General features: G+C 40.8%; 4 protein-coding genes across 6 annotated transcripts; 2 read left to right on the top strand and 2 right to left on the bottom strand.

Moving 5' to 3' along the window:
• Positions 1-31: 31 nt before the first annotated feature.
• Positions 32-4,248, bottom strand: LOC144469560 (uncharacterized). The gene is made up of 7 exons (XM_078179982.1): positions 3,558-4,248; positions 3,388-3,490; positions 3,000-3,316; positions 2,555-2,923; positions 2,127-2,481; positions 1,740-2,044; positions 32-1,652 (listed from the first exon to the last, which is right to left on the bottom strand). The coding sequence occupies exons 1-7, from the start codon at positions 3,816-3,818 to the stop codon at positions 1,101-1,103; spliced, it is 2,262 nt and encodes a 753-aa protein (XP_078036108.1). The 5' UTR covers positions 3,819-4,248; the 3' UTR covers positions 32-1,100.
• Positions 4,249-4,626: 378 nt separating this feature from the next.
• Positions 4,627-6,520, bottom strand: Bug (thioredoxin domain-containing protein bug). Its single transcript, XM_078178908.1, has 4 exons — positions 6,242-6,520; positions 5,548-5,837; positions 5,234-5,469; positions 4,627-5,148 (listed from the first exon to the last, which is right to left on the bottom strand). The coding sequence occupies exons 1-4, from the start codon at positions 6,285-6,287 to the stop codon at positions 4,794-4,796; spliced, it is 927 nt and encodes a 308-aa protein (XP_078035034.1). The 5' UTR covers positions 6,288-6,520; the 3' UTR covers positions 4,627-4,793.
• A 95-nt stretch (positions 6,521-6,615) lies between these two features.
• LOC144469036 (uncharacterized) lies at positions 6,616-11,739 on the top strand. 3 transcript variants are annotated; one of them, XM_078178905.1, is made up of 9 exons: positions 6,616-6,751; positions 6,828-6,969; positions 7,022-7,073; positions 7,144-7,374; positions 7,659-7,969; positions 9,692-9,906; positions 10,013-10,079; positions 10,166-10,552; positions 10,626-11,739. In XM_078178905.1, the coding sequence occupies exons 6-9, from the start codon at positions 9,695-9,697 to the stop codon at positions 11,358-11,360; spliced, it is 1,401 nt and encodes a 466-aa protein (XP_078035031.1). In that variant the 5' UTR covers positions 6,616-6,751; positions 6,828-6,969; positions 7,022-7,073; positions 7,144-7,374; positions 7,659-7,969; positions 9,692-9,694; the 3' UTR covers positions 11,361-11,739. The 3 variants fall into 3 exon arrangements, with proteins under 3 accessions (XP_078035031.1, XP_078035033.1, XP_078035032.1); XM_078178906.1 differs by lacking the exon at positions 6,828-6,969 and having other exon boundaries at positions 6,676-6,751; XM_078178907.1 differs by lacking the exon at positions 10,013-10,079 and having other exon boundaries at positions 6,828-7,073; positions 9,692-9,931.
• A 1,790-nt stretch (positions 11,740-13,529) lies between these two features.
• On the top strand, positions 13,530-17,974 carry LOC144468587 (cilia- and flagella-associated protein 100). Its single transcript, XM_078178164.1, has 6 exons — positions 13,530-14,039; positions 14,218-14,475; positions 14,623-14,983; positions 15,417-15,646; positions 16,350-16,673; positions 17,576-17,974. The coding sequence occupies exons 1-6, from the start codon at positions 13,530-13,532 to the stop codon at positions 17,927-17,929; spliced, it is 2,037 nt and encodes a 678-aa protein (XP_078034290.1). The 3' UTR covers positions 17,930-17,974.
• Positions 17,975-18,417: the final 443 nt, after the last annotated feature.

The following is an 18,417-nucleotide window of genomic DNA, read 5'->3' as shown; positions in this document are numbered from 1 at the left end:
AATATGTGCATACGTTTACTTTATACAGATATTTATTGACGGTATGCTATAAATTTTCCAGCAATATTGAATTAATTTATCTCTTATATACAAGTATATAAATTTGGCACGTTTACATTCAAATAAAAATACAAATTTTATACGGCTGAATTATTTCGTCGGGTAATATATCTCGTATTAGACTCTGCATTTATTTGTACTTAGTTAATTATTTCCTAATCAGTCGTACCCAGAACTATCCGGATGAACATTTCATTCTTATAATTTTTAAAGAATAGAATACAGTTTGTTAGATTCTTTTAATATATATGGAAAATATTTAAGTATTATATGCTTTCAGAATGTTTTAAGTTACGTGCACAGATAGTTCTGTGTTGCTTCCAGTGGTAACAAGTATTGGTTCTCCTTAAGAGAAGAAAATCAAATGAAATCGTAAATTCTTTACAAAACACTTTACACGAATAAATCTGTATTGTTACAGCGTCACAAATTCTAACATTGAGGGAACTTAACATAATAATAAACTTAATCTTTGACTTCTACTAGATTCTTCATTTTGTCCAGAGCTACAAATAAGATGGCATTCCTTGAATGTTTCTTTTTTTACAAGACCTCGTTCAGGTTACTATTGAATAAACTGCAAATCAAGGAACACACAAGAAAGAAAATTTAAATTATGGGAAATCATATTGCAACAAACACAACGGAACGTGTAATACATTAAAATGCACTACGAATTAAATAATATAAGTCCCAGTTTTCTTCAATACAATAAGTAGACAGAATTAAAAACTATAGTTTCTCATAGTACAATCGTTATTCGTACATAACATTTCTCCAAATGAGGATGTATAAAATACGTTAGGATGTCGAAATACGTTATTTACAAACCAATACTATCTCATCTCTAGTCACAGCAGTTTGTATTAGAATTTAAAAATTTTATACTTCTAATCCAGCACTCTAATACAAAAATTTAGTCAATATAGTCTCCAGAGTTTTACGTAAAATAGAAAATTATTCGTTATTACATTTATCGGTATATTGAACAATGTTAAACTACAATTTTATAACAAACATTTTGACTAGCTTTCATAGTCTCATTCCGTGTCCTCGGCTTCTGACGATTGTTCAACTGGTAACGGAGATGGAATGACCAATTCATCGTCCTCCACTTCCTCTTCCGCTAATAGGAAATCTTCTCCTTCATGTACTTCTTCTTCTCTTGCTGGTTCTGGCGGAGCTAGTATGTCTGTACCGTGTTGTTTCAAGTGATCCTTTAATGCAAAAGCTCTACCATAAGATGCACCACAAATGTAACAACTAAATTTTAAATTATTATCCTTCTTGTGTGTCTGTATGTGAGCACGCGCGGCATATAAGGACGCGAACGGCCGTGAACACTCAGTGCACCTGAACGGTTTTGTGTGACTATTCTTGTGGCCTGCTAATTGAACACGCGTTTTAAAAGTTTTTGGGCAATAAGGACAAGTGTAAGCACGTTCTTCGCCATGCGTAAGCAAATGGTGATTATACACAGAGGAAGCCTTGAATCTTTTGCCACAGTGTTGGCAACCGTATGGTCTGACCCCGGTATGAGTCCTCATATGCAAGGTCAAACAGTATGAGACACGAAACGTTTTACCACAGACCTGTTAGTGGATAAACAAAAACCATCCAATCAGCATTGTTACATCACGTGAAAAGTAAATGAATAAAACTTTCCTAGTTATACTCACTTCGCACGCATGTGGCTTTTCTCCAGTATGAATTCGCTCATGTTTCACCTTCTCATGAGGTCTTGTGAATCGACGACCACAATGCTGGCACTGATAGGGCTTTTGATTTTCCGAAGGTTCCGTAGATGCGGTTTCCGTCGCAGGCGGCGTCGGTGAATGCGATTGATTGAGCTCTGTGTGCACTGCTGCATGCATCGCTAAACTATCAGCAGAATCAAATTTCCGGTTGCAAACTGTACAAGTTACAGAGTCGCCGGAGTGTAATGCCATATGCGCTTCCTTGTACGACTCTGCTAACGTTTTACCTGTGAGTAATTAGTAGATGTGAAGAACTACGAATTACTAGGAGATAAAAAATAATTACGGGAATAACGATTTCATTATTACCGCACTCGGGACAGGTGAATGTGGCGCTAGGTGTTCCCTCGGGTGCATCGACGTGTCTAGCCCTAACTGGTGCATGCATCCGAGAATGCAATCGCAAGCTTTTATGTGAACAGAATTCTGTACCACATGTTTCACATACAAATGTCTTTTGATTTGGGTCTGGCTCACCCTCATGCACCTTGGCATGCAGTTGCAACGCCTTTGGCGTTGCGAACGTTTGATCGCAGCTGTCGCAACGATTGTTGCCGTGAAGACACGCGTGCACTCGGAAATTTCCTAATTTGGAGAATTGTTGAAGGCACTGATTACATCTGTACATTCTCATTGGTGCTGCCGCCAATCTTTTCTCTCGTACCTGAAACGAAATCTTTCAGTCGAAAAGTATAGCTTAAATTAATGTGTTAGCGACGAGTATGTATTCGTCATACTTTAACTCCTTCTACATTAGAAAAAAACTTTTCTATCATCGGTGCTTTAGTGGATTGCAACGACGTTTGAGCCGGAGTTCTATCCCAAAATCTTTCTATTTGTACAACTTTTCGTGTGTACAATCTTCCTTCACTATCTACGCATTCTTCCGTGCGTAGCGTATTCATGCTTTGCCTTTGTCTTGTGTTAACTACATTCCCTGACTCTGCTGGTAGTGCATTAGCTACAGGTACAGTAGGTAGATCGTCTAATTGATCGGCTATTTCCAGTAGTACTTCTTGGCCGTCGTGATATTGTTTTATATGCTCGACGACTGAATTAAAACTCATATCACAACTAGTACAGCTGTAAACAGCTTCTGGTTCTAACTACGAAATTAAATAATTACATTTAGTTGAATAACTGCATGTACAACTGTAAGAGAATTTGATCTTTTGTCTTTACCTCACAGAGTTCTTCCTTTACATGTAATAATCCGTTTTCATCTAATTCACCCACATCATTTATGTGGTCCATATTTATGAGAGCACCAGTACTTTCATCAAGGAGTTCCGAACCTTCTGGTAAAATAGTAATTATATTCTTATTTCCATCTTTATCATCTGTTTCAGCTGCTGAAATGGTCACTATGTGATCTTGAGTCAATGACTTCTCCTCTTTTTTGGCAGTATTAGGAACTTTATCTGTTATCTTAAACTCCAAAGGTCTTTGCTCCATTTGTGTGTCCTCTGTGTCCATTTTTTCTACGACCTTAATTTCTCCTGATATGTTTGTTAGAAGCTATAGTCACATAAATAGAATTAACATAGATTAAATTAGGAGTTCTACACACCATTTTCATCAACTTGTATAGTTTGAGGCCCCCCAACTATCATAATTCTACTATCATTTACAGTTGCTAGGAAACTTTGGTCTATGTCTTCAACATTGGCATCCTGAAATAATGAATGGATAAAGATCAAGGTCCAGGTAGAGAGAAATATAAAAATTGTTGATGCAAACCATTAGCACTGTCGCGTCTGTTTCTGATTCCTCTTGAATCTCTTGCGTAGACTCATGTTTTTCATCCTGCGATTCTTCTGGATCAGCACTCTGTCCACAGCGATCCAAATGTTGGATAAGTGCCATGACAGAGTCAGAACGCTGTGAACAACCAGGACAGTATAGGTTGTCCGTCATACTTAATAAATGATACTTCAATGACTGTGGATTGTTAAAGGTCTCTCCACAGCACATTGGACAAACGAGGTTCAACGATCCCATATCTTTTTCGCGTAGATGTTGACCTCGCAGAGAGTTGTTGTTGATTCTAACCTGACCCTCTGTTAATGTATTTATTGAACTAGATCTGTTTATGCTCGCCTGGCCTAGCCTTAACTCTAAAACGCAGCCGGCTTTCCTACGATGGAAACCTAACCTGACGTCGAATCACAAAAATCAGTGAAATTGCTCGAACGTGTCCAGATACCGAACAATGTCATGTTGTTTCCTCCAGGGACTCGATCATCTCGTGGAAGTTACGCTTATTTCGTATGAATTGCTTTACACACAAACACGCAGCATCTCGTCTCCGTAATAACTGCAATAACAAAACTCATTAGAGACGAACTTCAGCGCAAACAAATGCCGCACACAACAATCATGAAGTTAGGGAATTGATAAGTGAATCGCGAAGTCGGCCATTACATGCGAGTTTCGGTGTTGAACTACGGTGATCAAATTCAACGCTAATTATTTATGACGTAATAATTTTCACGTCGCCAAATGAATAATAACAACTATGTTTTACGTCGGATTTTCAAAATTTTATATTATTCGAACAATGTCGAGAATATCTAATTTCGTCAATAGTAATTGGATGTCAGTTAGTTAATCAATTGATAAAAGGCGCGCGATATTTTCAGGTTCCGTTTAAATGATCCTTGGGATTGCGAAACTTCCCGTAGCGATATCTATTACTAAATAATGGATTTCTAATTGTTTGCAATTTGATTATAGAAATCTTATACCGTAATTACCTATATGTATGCATTCGACACAGGCTGTGGCATAGTAAAAAAAAAAATGCAAATCTGTTCTCAAAGCAACGTTTATTCCTCTTATTTGTTATATTTACATTGTCTTAATTAACAATTACCACAAATATTATCACGTACTTTAATAAACTTTTAATACCGTAAGTTCACATTTTACATAATGTTTTGTACACGGGACAACAAGTAGTCTCTCTTCGATGCTTTAGTCAGCATGTTCATGTTGCGCGTTGCTTTCACGCCACGTGTTCTGAACTAATTCAACAAACTGTTGCCACCATCTACTTTGTAATGTGAAATAGAGAGCGCAGGCGGCAATGAAGACCCACGAGAGGACTAAACAATAATCTGTTTCGTTCGATGGTGTACTGGAAACTGGTCCAGCAAAGTCCAATGACGTGACGTATAATGAACCATTTGGTTGTAGATTAGTTAGGTAAGTTATAAATCTTGAGAATGATTCTAATGTGTAGACATTGTCGTCAAACTTCGCAACGGGTTTCCCATTATGAATCAGCATCAAGGTGGGAACACCAACAATTCCATACTGGGCATTGAAGCTGTAGAAACAAACGTTATATTAATTATATTTAATTTTCTTCAATAAGACACTGTTTGTAATGGTAATAAGTTATAGTATATTACATTTGGTATTTTATAGCATCAATTGCCACTGCTTTAATGTGTGGAAAAGAACGTGGCAATGCATTAAAATGCGGTGCAGCATGGCTACTAAATACACACCACCTTGCATAAAATAATACTATTATACATGTTCCTGGCACCTGATACCAGGGTCTATTTTCTTTGTCATTTCTACTTCTGTTTGTTGGTCCAGGTTCTAAGATCAATAATTTCATTAAACTAGTTGCATTGGCAATCTGTAATAATGATTAAAATATAAATCATTCTTGTCAAATTGGTATAGGAGAGACATTTAAGTTAATTTAGAATCTTACTTCTACTGGTCCATAAACTGTATCTGTTAAACAATTCACTTTAGTTACATTAGAGGTAGAATTGTTTAATGTTACATTCGCATCGATGGTCTTGTTTAATTCTTCAGTTTTTATTTCTGTAGCGTCCAGAGAAGTTATCACAGGATCTGTATCGGATTCAGTTTCTTCACTTGGCTTTATAGGCTCTGTAGGTTCTATATCAGACTCTAATTTCTTATCTGGGCTTTCAAAAGGAATTGTCTGCGTTACCTCTTCCTTGTCGATTTGACCAAGGACAACTAGTGTCTGAACTAAATAAATGAAAGAAAATTAGCGGTCACTTCTTCTTGGAAGACTGCAGATTTTATGAAGTTTTTAGCCAATACGAGTATACATAATACACGAGTATGAAGACTTTAACCTGTTAACCAACTACTTTTCATTCTTACATTTATTTGCAGAAAAGTCATCAATATAATTCTATTCTATCATCTGTAACATAACTAAGTAGTGTAAATTAGATTATTATAATATGATATTAATCATTGAATCATCGTTTTCGATCTCTTGATGGCTGAACAAACATCCGGTTAACAGGTTAACGAAGGCATGTACCAATGTTGATACAGAAATGTTTCGAAACTCATTCGTTTTGCATAAATATCCGCAGTCTATTTATTAGCGAGAACATAGAGAAAAGATATTGGCAAATCACCTAAAACTATGATAAATAAACAAAAGTTCCTTCTAGGGGAAAACATCTTATGTACATAACCTAAAGACTGCACGCACGTCTCTCATATATATGTTTGCGAAACAGATGCATCCAAATCTCGATAAATTTATACGTGTTCACATGTACGCACTATATTTAACGAACAATCATAATTAGTTCGTAATTCACCGTGTGACACTCGTAACAAAAAAATTTCTGCATTATTTTTATTTTGGTTTTCAATCATAGAATAGGACAATCGACTGTTCTAGACTGCGTCGTTCCAGTATCGTGCGGTTTATCTTGTCACGTCGATTTCGACTATCGACACACAAAGAGTATACACGAGGAATCGAGATGGAACAAACTGCACACCACGTGACGTATTCTTAGGCGCGTATGCAATACTGACTTCTCCCTTCATAAAAGTGTAACTTCAAGATTAATGATAACGACGCGACGAATGATCAATGTCTAAAGAACGCATGAAGTAAATTTATTCTATCGGTGGTTAGTATGACACTATGATTATAACGATCAATTATTTTTTAAGAGATCATACATAGAATCATTTTAAATATTAAAGGTACCAAACGGACCAATCAGAGGCTTGCCATATGTATCCGAATCTGTCGCCATTGTGGTTACATTTTGCTCTAATACGAAATTGAACGGACGCAACGAATTCCATCGTTTTTATTTCAAAACCGGACTTCTTATCTGAATTGGTAAACATCGTAATGCTTTCAGTCGATTTAAGTTCCATATTTCTGTTTCTAGGTTATGCCGCATCGTCAATTACGTATTCACGTTTACCGGCTCTCGGATAACAGTAAGCAAAATCTGTTCCGTTCCGTGCATTCGGATAGCACATTCTACTGCTCTCACGTGTTCTGTTCCAGAAACATATACCACAATGACATTGTGTAACCTCATGATTAATGACTTTCTCAGTCACCATCGGGCCGTCATAGGCGACGGGTCATTTACATATTTGAGCAAACCTCTGTATCTTCTTTCTTATCAGACATCTACAAGACGTACGAGTACTCCCTATTTATCCATTGTTTAAATGCCTACAATAATATTGAAAAATATATTATTGTATTTGGAAAAGTCTACAGAATTATTAGGTAAGTATAATTAAGATCCTATATCTATGGGTCTAGCAATGTGTGGATAGTTTCATTTATTTCTGACTGTAATAATTTTTAATATATGTAAATATAAAACCGTAGTGATATCATTGAGACAACTATGAGAATCCCTACTTATGTAGTTTCATTCATACTTTTATACTTGTGTAGTTTCTGTTTATGATTAGATTATTATCTTATCCTGTAGTTTGAACGATATGAAAACGTTATTGAGGCGAGACCGCGTTCCGATCATTTTAATAATCTAGATCCATTTTCAGGCGATAGTGCATCGCGATTACCAGTTGATTTGTAAGTTACGAAAGAGATAATTCACCGCGGCGATCTCACGCGATGCTACGATCAAGCTCGCGGCTTTCGAGCGTGATCTACGCGCCGCCGGAAGAACAAGGAAAGGAAGACTTCAGGAGTAGGAGCCGCGGCGCGTATCCAGCCACTTTCATTGTTATTCGATCTGCCTTACCCCGAAGGCGCAGGCTGAGGATCAGCACTGTTCTCGTCCCACGGAGAAACACCGAGACTCTATTTTTACCATCAGCTCTGGTCGATTGATCGCGCGATCGAGTCACCAGTGAGTACTGAAAAAATTCAATCAAACTCTCTCACTTTCGCGACTCGCCTTTCACGCCCGCTGATTATCACTGAAACGCTTTCTTTTTGCTGATTCATCTACATAATTGACTTGAATCTTTTTTTCTTTATACTTGCTAAAAGAGATCGAGAAAAACTGCTTCGCGAATGTAGTTGATACAAAGAAATTTCGGTATTATTTCTTCTTCTTCTTCTTCTTCTTCTTATTATTATTATTATTATACGCTATATATTAACGCTGAACTAGCGACCAGCAACAGTTTTATAAAATATTTCGCTAGTTTCTAGATACTTATTCCGAGATTATACGTTCTGACAGGTTTGGTATTTTGAATCTTAATTGGCTCAATGATTTTTTTCTGTTAATTTTACGAAACGGTTTCTCATTTTAAGGTGAACTTACGAATATTAAGAATATCGGATCAATTTTGATGCGAGGACTTTCGCCGCCTGGATTAGGAGTAATTAAACGCATTCGAATGAAACTGGAGTGGACGGAGAAAAATTAATAACAGGGGGCTTGTTAATTATTAAAAAGTTCCACCTTTCCACTCGTTAAATAGATAACGATCAAATTAATTTTTCTATAAATCACCTAACTCAGAGCTGCTTCGCCGGCTAATCGGAAGATCCTCGGATCCTCGATTACGTTTTCCAGGGTGATTAATCGGTTTAACGATTACGGCCGCGCACTGTTAGAAAAGGGGGATAGAAGCATTTCTCGACGATTGCATCTGTTGAAAAATGGTTTTGAAGCGGAACGGAAACAACGTTTTCACGCGAAAATGTTGCAAAATCTTGCGTGTCGGTTATCGAAGCGTGAAAATCATTTGCAAACGTAATATGGACACACAGAAGTTGTAGTGTTCCCCTCTTGTTGTATTAGCATACAAAAATAAGTGGAACGCTGGCCTTATTCGCCGGGATTCATTCACTCCGCGGAAAACAATGATGAGATTTCGTATCTGGAGTCGTAAAAAGTATTGCGTTGCCTCCATTGCACCTACTCTGGCACGCTTGTAAGCGTATGCAGCCGCGTTGTGTTTCAATATCGGCCAATTAGGAAATTGGGAAACCCTTTCGCACGTTGCATCTCTACGAAATTGTGCATTGTTTTCCACAACTGTGTACGCACCACATACGGTATAAAATGGTATACAGTACAGCGTGTAGAGAACACCCCTTGCATTACGAAAAGTATTTAAACACTTAACTACAAAAGATTGAAGTGTTAGAAATTAATGAAAAGTTCGACTAGGAAGTCGACTGTCGATGCGAAAATCTCACTTCTCTGTTCCTAGAGTCAGTGAGAATCGCGATGATAGGAACAGCATAGAATTAATAACAATCGAGCAGCACAATAGAGGCAGTTCGAGTTGAACAAGCGCCGGTCGAATTATGCTTCCTGGTTTTCACCCGATTGTCGCTGAAACAAACGGAAGGAAGACGCATTCATGCTCTGTTTCAGCGGCTCGAATTCACTGAGTTTCTACAGGATATGCTCGCGGAGATATTTTAATGGCACTAGCCGCGTAGATGGCATCTATCGAATGCATCTATTCTATTCCCTGCGCGTTGATAACCGTGTGCAACGCACGCTATAATCGTTTTCTTAATCGAATTTTAAGCGGTCTCTTTTTTTTTTATTGTCTCTTCAAATTCAATAGAGTTATCCCCGCTGATATATTTTTCATGCTCGCAGGTGATGTTGGCACTTAAGCTATCCGCGCCGTTGTTGCTGGTGTTATCGTCGATCAGGTTTGCTCGCACAAGCATTGCTAACTGGGAGGCCTGCAGTGGAAGGCTGGAACGTGCCTTGGATGCGCTCCATAGAGATTCCAGCAGAAGAAACAGACTAGAGGAGGAGGAAACGGGCACGTCTTATCAGCAAGAACTTCGTTCTGCACCACTTGAGATGTCAGTCTCCCGGATTGCTGTTAAAGTAATATTTATTGCGTAAATCGCATTAAGGTCTCCTAGACGAGCGTGATTTATAACGTATATCCAACTTGGTCCGATACAGTAATTTAACGGCATGCTTAAAACCATGTGGTCGATTGGAAAAAATGAGAGAAGCAAGACAGTTTCAGGTTTACTTGACATATCCGTGCAATTTAGTAAAAATCGAAACAATTTATTTAATTAACGTGTGATTAATTGTTTTCTTGACTTTCAGTTGCCGCAAGGAGCCAGGGACACTGTATCCCCGTGGGCAAGGGTGGAGAAATGCGTTTACGAGCCGAATAATAATTCTCTCCAGACCCGCGTGATGTTCAACGACCTGTCCGTTTCCGGTTTGGTATCGCTGATGCCTAGAGATCAGCAGCCACCAATCCCAGCCGAGTCTTGCAGGATGAGTCTGCGATTAAGACGCGCGGGAATCGACTTTTTAACCAGCCCAATCGCTAGAGGCCGAGGACAGATGAGAATCCGAACCGAATCTAGTTTCCTAGAGCCAAGATTCGCCTCCATTTACGCCTATGGCTGTCACACTAAGCGTTTGGACAAGCAGATCAAGAGACAAGATAAATGGCCACCGTTTTACAATCCGCCTCGAGACGAGGTAAATGTGAGAGCATGCTTTCATAGAATCTGTAAGTTACTTTAAGATCTGATAATGTTAATGTCTTTTACAGTACACTATGTTGCCTGTAACGCAAAATGACGACTATGAAGCAGCGGAACCTCGCCAGCTAATAGGTGTGTCGAAAGAGGTGGATGTCATTATACCGAACGAGACTCGTCATTCTCGTTTCCTGAGTTCACCGGTTTCAAAATTGGGCATCTGGCGAAAGAATGTGTGGCTGACTAAGTCGTTGTCCCGCGACAGAAGGTCCATGTCCGAATCTAACGTCCTCGAAGGCTCCTCGAGCGTTGACCACTTTCCAGGATCTGTCGAAACTGGCCAGGAAGCCGGCGATCACAACAAGAAGATTTCTAGATCCGTGGAGACAATCACGCCGCAGGATTTCGCAAAAGCGTTGTCCAGCAGAAGATTGAGGACAAATGAAACTAACAATTGTACCGATCATCAGAATAGCTTGGAAAACAAAACGGAGAGTTTCTTACGGACTTTGAACGATAGCGAGCCTAAAAATAATTTTAAAAGAGAGAATAACTATCAAAACAACGAGGATCCGAAAGAGACGAGACAATTATATCCTGATGATCACTTAGATAATATATTTCCTCTTGAATTAGAAAATGATGGCAGGGGGTGGCAGTCTAAGGAACATGTAGCTAGAGAAATGGAGGATGTGTTCCTCAGAGGAGCTAGCCAGGCCCTCACTAGGTTTATAGAGCGACAATTGCATCCTGCTATTAAAGAGACTTTGATGGTCTCTATGGGGTACACTATCAGTTATGGATAAAGCACTGTTGCATGGGGTCTCTGTTTTTACTAAATTGTAGAGAAGTTCGTAATTGAGCACAAGATAGAGATACTGTGAAAATGTATTTATGTCTAGTCTTCAGAACTATGGAATTGGATACAGTTCAAAAGACAAGGTAGTAGATTAATATACAATCTTATCGATTAACATGTAAAGCGGTACAATTGGCTAACAGTTTTAGCGTTTTACCACGGATAGCGCCACTGGTACTTACTCGTCCCCGTTATTGCCGGCCGACGGCAGCTCGGAGCAAATTGTAGCGAATCCTGCCTTGGCAGTTTGTCATTTGTTAGCGATCAGTTGCCAAAGCATGAACTGTACTAATAACTGTTTTCTAATTTGATGTCTTTCTCTTTATCATTCCTAGTTTATTTTTACTCCTTGCCTTATCCATTTTTTATATCCTTTCGACATCTATGTATGAAAAATGTGTATATTTCATTTCCCTTCTAAATAGAAAATAAAACTATACATATTTATGTATAGTTTTAGTATTTTAATGTTGTATTTTGGTGATAAAGATTATTTGCATGAAAATGTTTCATGAAAGTAGTACGGATAAACGACAGGCCAGTCGAGCAAAAGTAGGGCATGTAGCGAACATAGGGTAGAGCTATTCAACATGTTTCGCGACAGGAAAAGGTCTTAGCGGAGTTATCTACAGTCGATCTCTGCTCACTGTCCGTCAGTCGATAACGTGTACTTAACACTTTATTGACCGCTAGCCTATTAATCGGCTTTTAGCTATCGACGGTTTTCGTACAGTGGGTTATTGTTGTTTTTATAATTACGCGGCGTCAACGTCGTTGATTATTTGCCGCCTGTATAGTGGGATTTACTGTTTTCGCAGTAGCCGTATAATAACCTCTCCATATCTTTATCAATTATAATATTAACACAATACAATGAATAGCGAACATTTAGCCGGTACTGGGAGTAAATGCGCTAAGGAAGCTAAGGAAGTGGAACACCATAAATTGATCGCCCTGGATTGAAAATCGCTGCCCTCACGGGCAAAACCTTGAACAGCTCTGAGTTACAGGATTAAAAATCGGTAATAATTTATTAATCAGAAACCGAATATGTTTAAATGACGTTCAGTTGTCATTCAAAGAATTCCAAATTCAATTAGAAAATTGAATGGGTTGTTCGTATATTGTTTGGTTTACATATTGCGAGGTACAATGTTCCATTTTAACGTGAATTATAAGTGTTCAGCCCCTTGGTAGTCGATAATTGACAGTGAATAGTCTATCCTGACCGCCGAGGGGCGAGGGGCGAAGTGCTCTCGGAAATAAAACGCGCATGCCAAACAATCGCACTTGACAACCGCTGATCCACGAAACGTCAGCGTGCTATCAGCGATAGGTGTCGCCGAAAGAGGGTGGTTGGTTTGCGGAGGTTATCGAACTCTTTCCCTCTTACTTTTTCGTTTTCTTTTTTATTTTCGAACGCTCCGGCGAATCTCCATTGAGACAAAGAGAGAAAGGGAAAGAGAGAGAAAGAGAGAGAGAGAACAGAAGAGAATCCGGGAACCTCTGTCCGGATAGGTAAGTAGCTTTTTCGAAAGAGAAGCATTCTGTCGCTTGGGGCGTGGAAAATTCAAACCCTTTGAGAACCGCCCGTTTCATTGAGGTACTCCACCGAAAACCCGATTCATTGTAGCTACTGAACGACGTATTGAACATTCTGCTGATTGCTCGTTTACAATGTTATATATTTTCAATTGATAGGTACTAAACTTAACTATCAGTGACTCTGAGTAGTCAACTACTTAGACTCCTAACGCATTAAAAGATAGTTATTGAACGATTTACTCAGCGGATAATATAGTTGATCAGGTTGAATGACTGCCTATTAATCAGTTGGCCGAGTGGAGCTTGCGGCGCGATTAATATTAATCAATGTACCGAACAGGTCAAATGGCTGGCTTGGTTTTTTAGTTGCTCCAAGAGAAGATTAAGCTCTCTCTCTCCAGGCCAGGAGAGTTCAGAAACTTTTAATCAAATGCGCGCGGCATCGCGTCCATCTCCCCTCTTCTCTCTCTCTCTCTCTCTCTCTCTCTCTCTTTTTGTAAAGCTTCGCAGGTGAACGACCGACCAGGTGAAAAGCCGGGTTTGAATAAAGCGCGAGATGAATCGAGGGAAAATGACCGAAGCGGAGAGATGCTCCAAGCCGACCGCCGGCCGAAAGAAGCAGAAGAGGTCCGGCAAACGAGCCGGAGACTTCTTCAGGTACTCTTCATTACCGCGGATCACTCTTTTGTCACCGAGAAAAGAAGGAAATGATACGATCAGGACATTGTTCAGATTCTCGCGTGTCTCTGAGTTGCTTCTTAAAGCTGTCGAGAAAGAAACAGTGACTTCAAAAGTTCGACGCCGTTGTAAATTAACTGGACAGAAGGTCCACGGTCTTCCTTGCAGTTACCGTACTCTCTTTTTCTATAGGACTCAATATTATTTCACCAAGGGCCACGAACACTTGGGCGAAGCAATCAGCTTGAACAAGGAGCACACGCCCTTCGCCTACCCACCATGTTCCCTTATGTTCTCCTACTTTCAATATTGGAAAGCCACGAAGCGTTCTGCGAACTTGGAGCGGCGAAAAGGAGTAACCATGGATGCCGAGAAGAACAAAGATTTCCTGCGAACCCTTCGCGTAAGTAGTCCTGGAGAGAATCCCTTCTTCCCCACCTGCAATCAAAATGCGACGATTATTATTTTTTCGATTAATATTTTCTCTCGCTAAAGGAACTCTAAACTTTCTAATAAGCGTATCAAAAGCCCGCGATGTCTTTACGATATTGAAATGATCGGCGTTGATCGTGTTAAAAAAGGTTGACGTCGAGCTGGAAGCGTTAGAGGCGAAGAAACACAAGGACCTGGACGAGGCGATGGCCATCACCGACGTGGATCCAGGCTTCTTCAAGCTGTTTAAAAACCGAGTGGTGAAGGAGAAGTTTTCCGTGAACGAGTACGTGGAGGATCTCCGCTCGATCTTCAAGGCTCGGCTGCTGGCTGGCCAAGAGACGGACGACTGCATCCGCATCGATCAGCAATTCGTGGAGGAGCAGAGACGATTGGACGATATAAGGGTATCTTTTCGTTATGAATCGTCGTCGAATGGCCTGGTTCTTCCGATAATTATCTGAAAACCAGGGAACGGTAAAAGTTAGCGAAACTATGAAACAATAAGGCAGCATCCAATTAGATCTCACTGTCGCATACTTCTCATTTGCCAGCGTCGCTACAGCAAGTACGTCAGCGTCTTCGAAGACTTTCTCGCCAAGGATCACGAAATTAGTATGGCCGTCCTTATGAAAGCCGAGGAGGAAGCGAAAGAGTCGCGGGCGTTGACCGCGACCAGGAACGAGCTTTTTAAGCAATACGGCCAAGTCAGATTGGCCGTCTACATGTGGGAGGAGAACTGGAGGATGGTGAAGATGTGCCAGAGGTTCGTGTTCCAGGTCTCGCCGATAACATGGCGCACGGAGCACGATTGGATCCATCGAACCGAGTCCGGCGAGTGCGTCGTCACCGACAACGATTTATTCGGCCGCTACAGGATCGTCGACGAAGTGCCTTCCCTCGACTGTTTGATAGGTTGTCGTCCAACATTTATCTCACCTGTAAATTAACAGCGAAATTTAGTCGTCGTAGTTCTTACCATGAGCAATTATTAAATTAACACTGAACCTACCGCGACGGTCGTCGGTTGCTCGATTTTTATCACAAGATACGTTCTCGTGGGACTATTTCCTTGAAACTAAGCTTAAATGAAAGCTAACAGTGTCAACTTTAAGACATAGTAAATTAAAATTGTACAAGATCTCCTAATTCCCACATACATTATTCAAAAGTCTCCCAATTAAATTCAATTTCGTTATTCTTAAGAAGAAATACGCGCGAGTCGCTTTCGTTGCTTAGCGAAGGTTCAGTGTTAAGGAAACTGAGCGGCCAAGCTTCTCGGATTGCGGGCACAATCACAGATGAATTAATCCTACGAAAGCTTAGTCCGGCTTACCTCGGTCCTCAGAGATGTTCGAGGAAGACATAGCGGCGGAGGGTCCGACAGAGATGTACTTCGAGGACCCGTTCGACCTGATCCGAGTGTTCAGAGCGATCGAGACGCAGAACCTGAACGCTCTGATCCACGTCGAGTCCATGGCGGAGCCGATGAGCGAGATGATGAGCCAGATCGAGACCGCCGAGGTGCAGATCAAGGCGAAGGTCGAGGAACTTGAGAGCGCCATCGCCGAGCTCGAGGTGATACCTGAAACGAATACGGTTGCTGTTAGTCGGTGAAACATTTCCGACGCGTTCCGTACCTCCTACACGATTCGTTAACAACTATTAACCCTTTTGGTATGAGCGCTCTGTATGGTCCGCCGTGACATGATTGCTATACGAGGCGGTGCCCTGAAAATTCGCGCATGGTTAATTATCCTCTTTAAGATTTTTTTAAGCGTTGAATAAAAGCTGTGCTTGACAGGACAATGTTTATTAACAAGACTTGTTGCTTGTAGTTTTAATATTAAAATATATAAAATTCTGTTATTTATACCGGTCGTCACATGGACGCCGGATATATCCGGCACCCGTACCGAAAGGGTTAAATCAAATCATAAATAGCAGACATTTATTTTCTATTTATTTGATCTTATTAATTTGCAGCCCTTGTCTATAATACTGAGAGTAAAAGCTCGCTTGTCCCGGTCACTGCTAGTGATTAGATAGGAACAATAGATTCTACTTAGCTGTATCGGAAGTTATTTACGACTCGTTCTAATAAAACACCGGAGAAACAAATGAGAGAAGAAAATAGGTTCCGGTGGACAGAGTAGGTTTGCTCGAGGAGGCGTATACGAAACGTTCCCGAAGTTTGAAGCTCCAGGAGGCACGGAACGCCGGGAATTGCGGAGATCGCGAAAGTTTAAAGCACCGAGAGCTCGCGGGGTCTCTTCTGCAGGCCAGCATCTTCCAATTAGAGGCGAGGGCCGCGGATTTGAAAATGTTCGCGAACACGCTCCTCGAGGGAGCTTTTCGGGACGCCGTGTGCTCCGAGGAGGTGCTCCGGTTTCAAGTGTTCATCGAGGACGCCTACGAGAGCTGCATAGGGCCGAACGACGCCAATCTGGACAGTTTCTCCATGATGAAGTGGATCGAGAAGACCCACGAGGACCTTAATCTGGAACTGGACACGTTGCCGCCGGAAATCGTTCAAATCTGCGAGAAGGAAGGGTTCAAGCAGGAGTTGAGAGCCATGAGGGACACCGAGGAGGCTGCCAGAAAGGTCAGCGCACATCGACTCTTCGATCACCGTGGATCATTTCGTGCAGAATTTGCTGCTCTCGAGAGCTACTATCCACCGGTTCTGCTACGTTGTTGTATAGTTTAGGGATGTTAGGGCAGGACTTTGGAGCTCGCGAGGCTGCTGGTTCACGAAACTGTTCCTACGGGAAGATATAATGTTCTTAGGACTTTAAATATTAATTTAGGATCGACTTTGGAATTATTAGGTCGCGTAAGAGGCCGTTCGCTGACCTGTGACACCCTTGGAAAATTACACGAATTCAAAGCGTTGGTTTAAATCAATTTTTAGATATGTACTCGCGGAGTTATTTTCATGAAACCTAGCTTAAATGAAAGCTGAAAGTGTCTACTTTAAGATAGGGTATATCAAATTATATAATATAATAACGAGATTATTTTGAAAAATTAAAATGAATCGACTTCTGACTCCATAGGGTTCGCAAGATTCAAAAGGAAAAGTTTAGATAAATTCTGAAAAATGTTCTCGCGGGACTATTTTTATGAAACTTAGCTTAAATGAAAACTGAAAGTGTCTAGTTTAAGATAGGGTAGATCTAAAATTCTATAATAATTTTGTTCACGCTGTATCGTCGACGCGAACGAACTCATTACGCATCCTAATATTCCCAAGTCTGTGCATCTATGCACATTTTTTCTAATAATTATTTCTACGTAAATTTTGATCAAAAAGACATGATAATATCATAGTTTAAGAGTCCCAACCGTGGTAAATTCGATCAGCTCTGGACACTTGGAAGCTTTACACGACGTCGTAATCAGAGCAAAGTCCCGCGCTTCTCGCCGCTAGTTTCTTATTTATCAGACAGTTAAGATCCGCAATCAAAGCGGCAGGATTGATCGTTCTCTCGTTCCTCCCCGCAGTTCGAGCTTATGCATCGATTACTGGACGCCCTGAAGCGTGTCATGGAGCCACCGGCGATAAAGAGCCGGCCCATGATGTGGCGTTCCGAGCCAACGACTCAAAGGGCCAGGCCAACGCCGCCGCCCCCGGTCCCAACCGACGAGGAGTGGCAATATTTGACCTTCTTCACCAACTATTGCCATCAGGAGGACTTCACAGAGTATCGGGCACGGTTCCCGGACGATTTCGATCTCACCTTCCAGTCGAAGCAGCCGGAAGACCCTTCGGAAGCCGCGGAGGGCGAGCACGAGGCCGAGAACGAGGCCGAGAACGAGGCCGAGAACGAGCCAGAGCTAGAGCCTGAGGACAAGTGATCGACGCCAGCTAATAATACGACAGTGTCGGCTTGACAGACTGTCAGGTAACATATTCAGAAACGGTTCACGCAAATTAACAATTTTGCACTTTGATCTGTAGAATAGTCCTTTATGTCCGAATGATATATATTTCTAATTTAAAGCGAGATGAATTGACAAAAATCGCGAGGCAATTTCTGCGATGCGTTTGGTAAGATCGGTTTCGGGCTTTCGATGACAGGTGTTTTCGAAGCTGGGAGAAATTATTCAAGCTCTGGGGAGAATTTAAAATGTGCAAAATGATAGAAGAATTTCATGATTGAAGTACATGCGCCTTCTCCCTCTTGTTTTCTCTTAGACAAGTAGCGTTCGCAAAATGATTCAGGGTGTATAAAAGTAAAAGGTTTGCTCATCTGAAATGAGCCTAAGTGGATCGCCTCAAGTTATTTTCCAAAAACGTTACGATCCTTCAAACATCGACTATATTTGACTAGTCGAAAAATCGG

Source organism: Augochlora pura, chromosome 4 (assembly GCF_028453695.1).
Source record: "Augochlora pura isolate Apur16 chromosome 4, APUR_v2.2.1, whole genome shotgun sequence".
NCBI classification, from domain to species: Eukaryota; Metazoa; Arthropoda; class Insecta; order Hymenoptera; family Halictidae; genus Augochlora; species Augochlora pura.
This window is presented reverse-complemented; position numbering and strand designations above follow the sequence as displayed.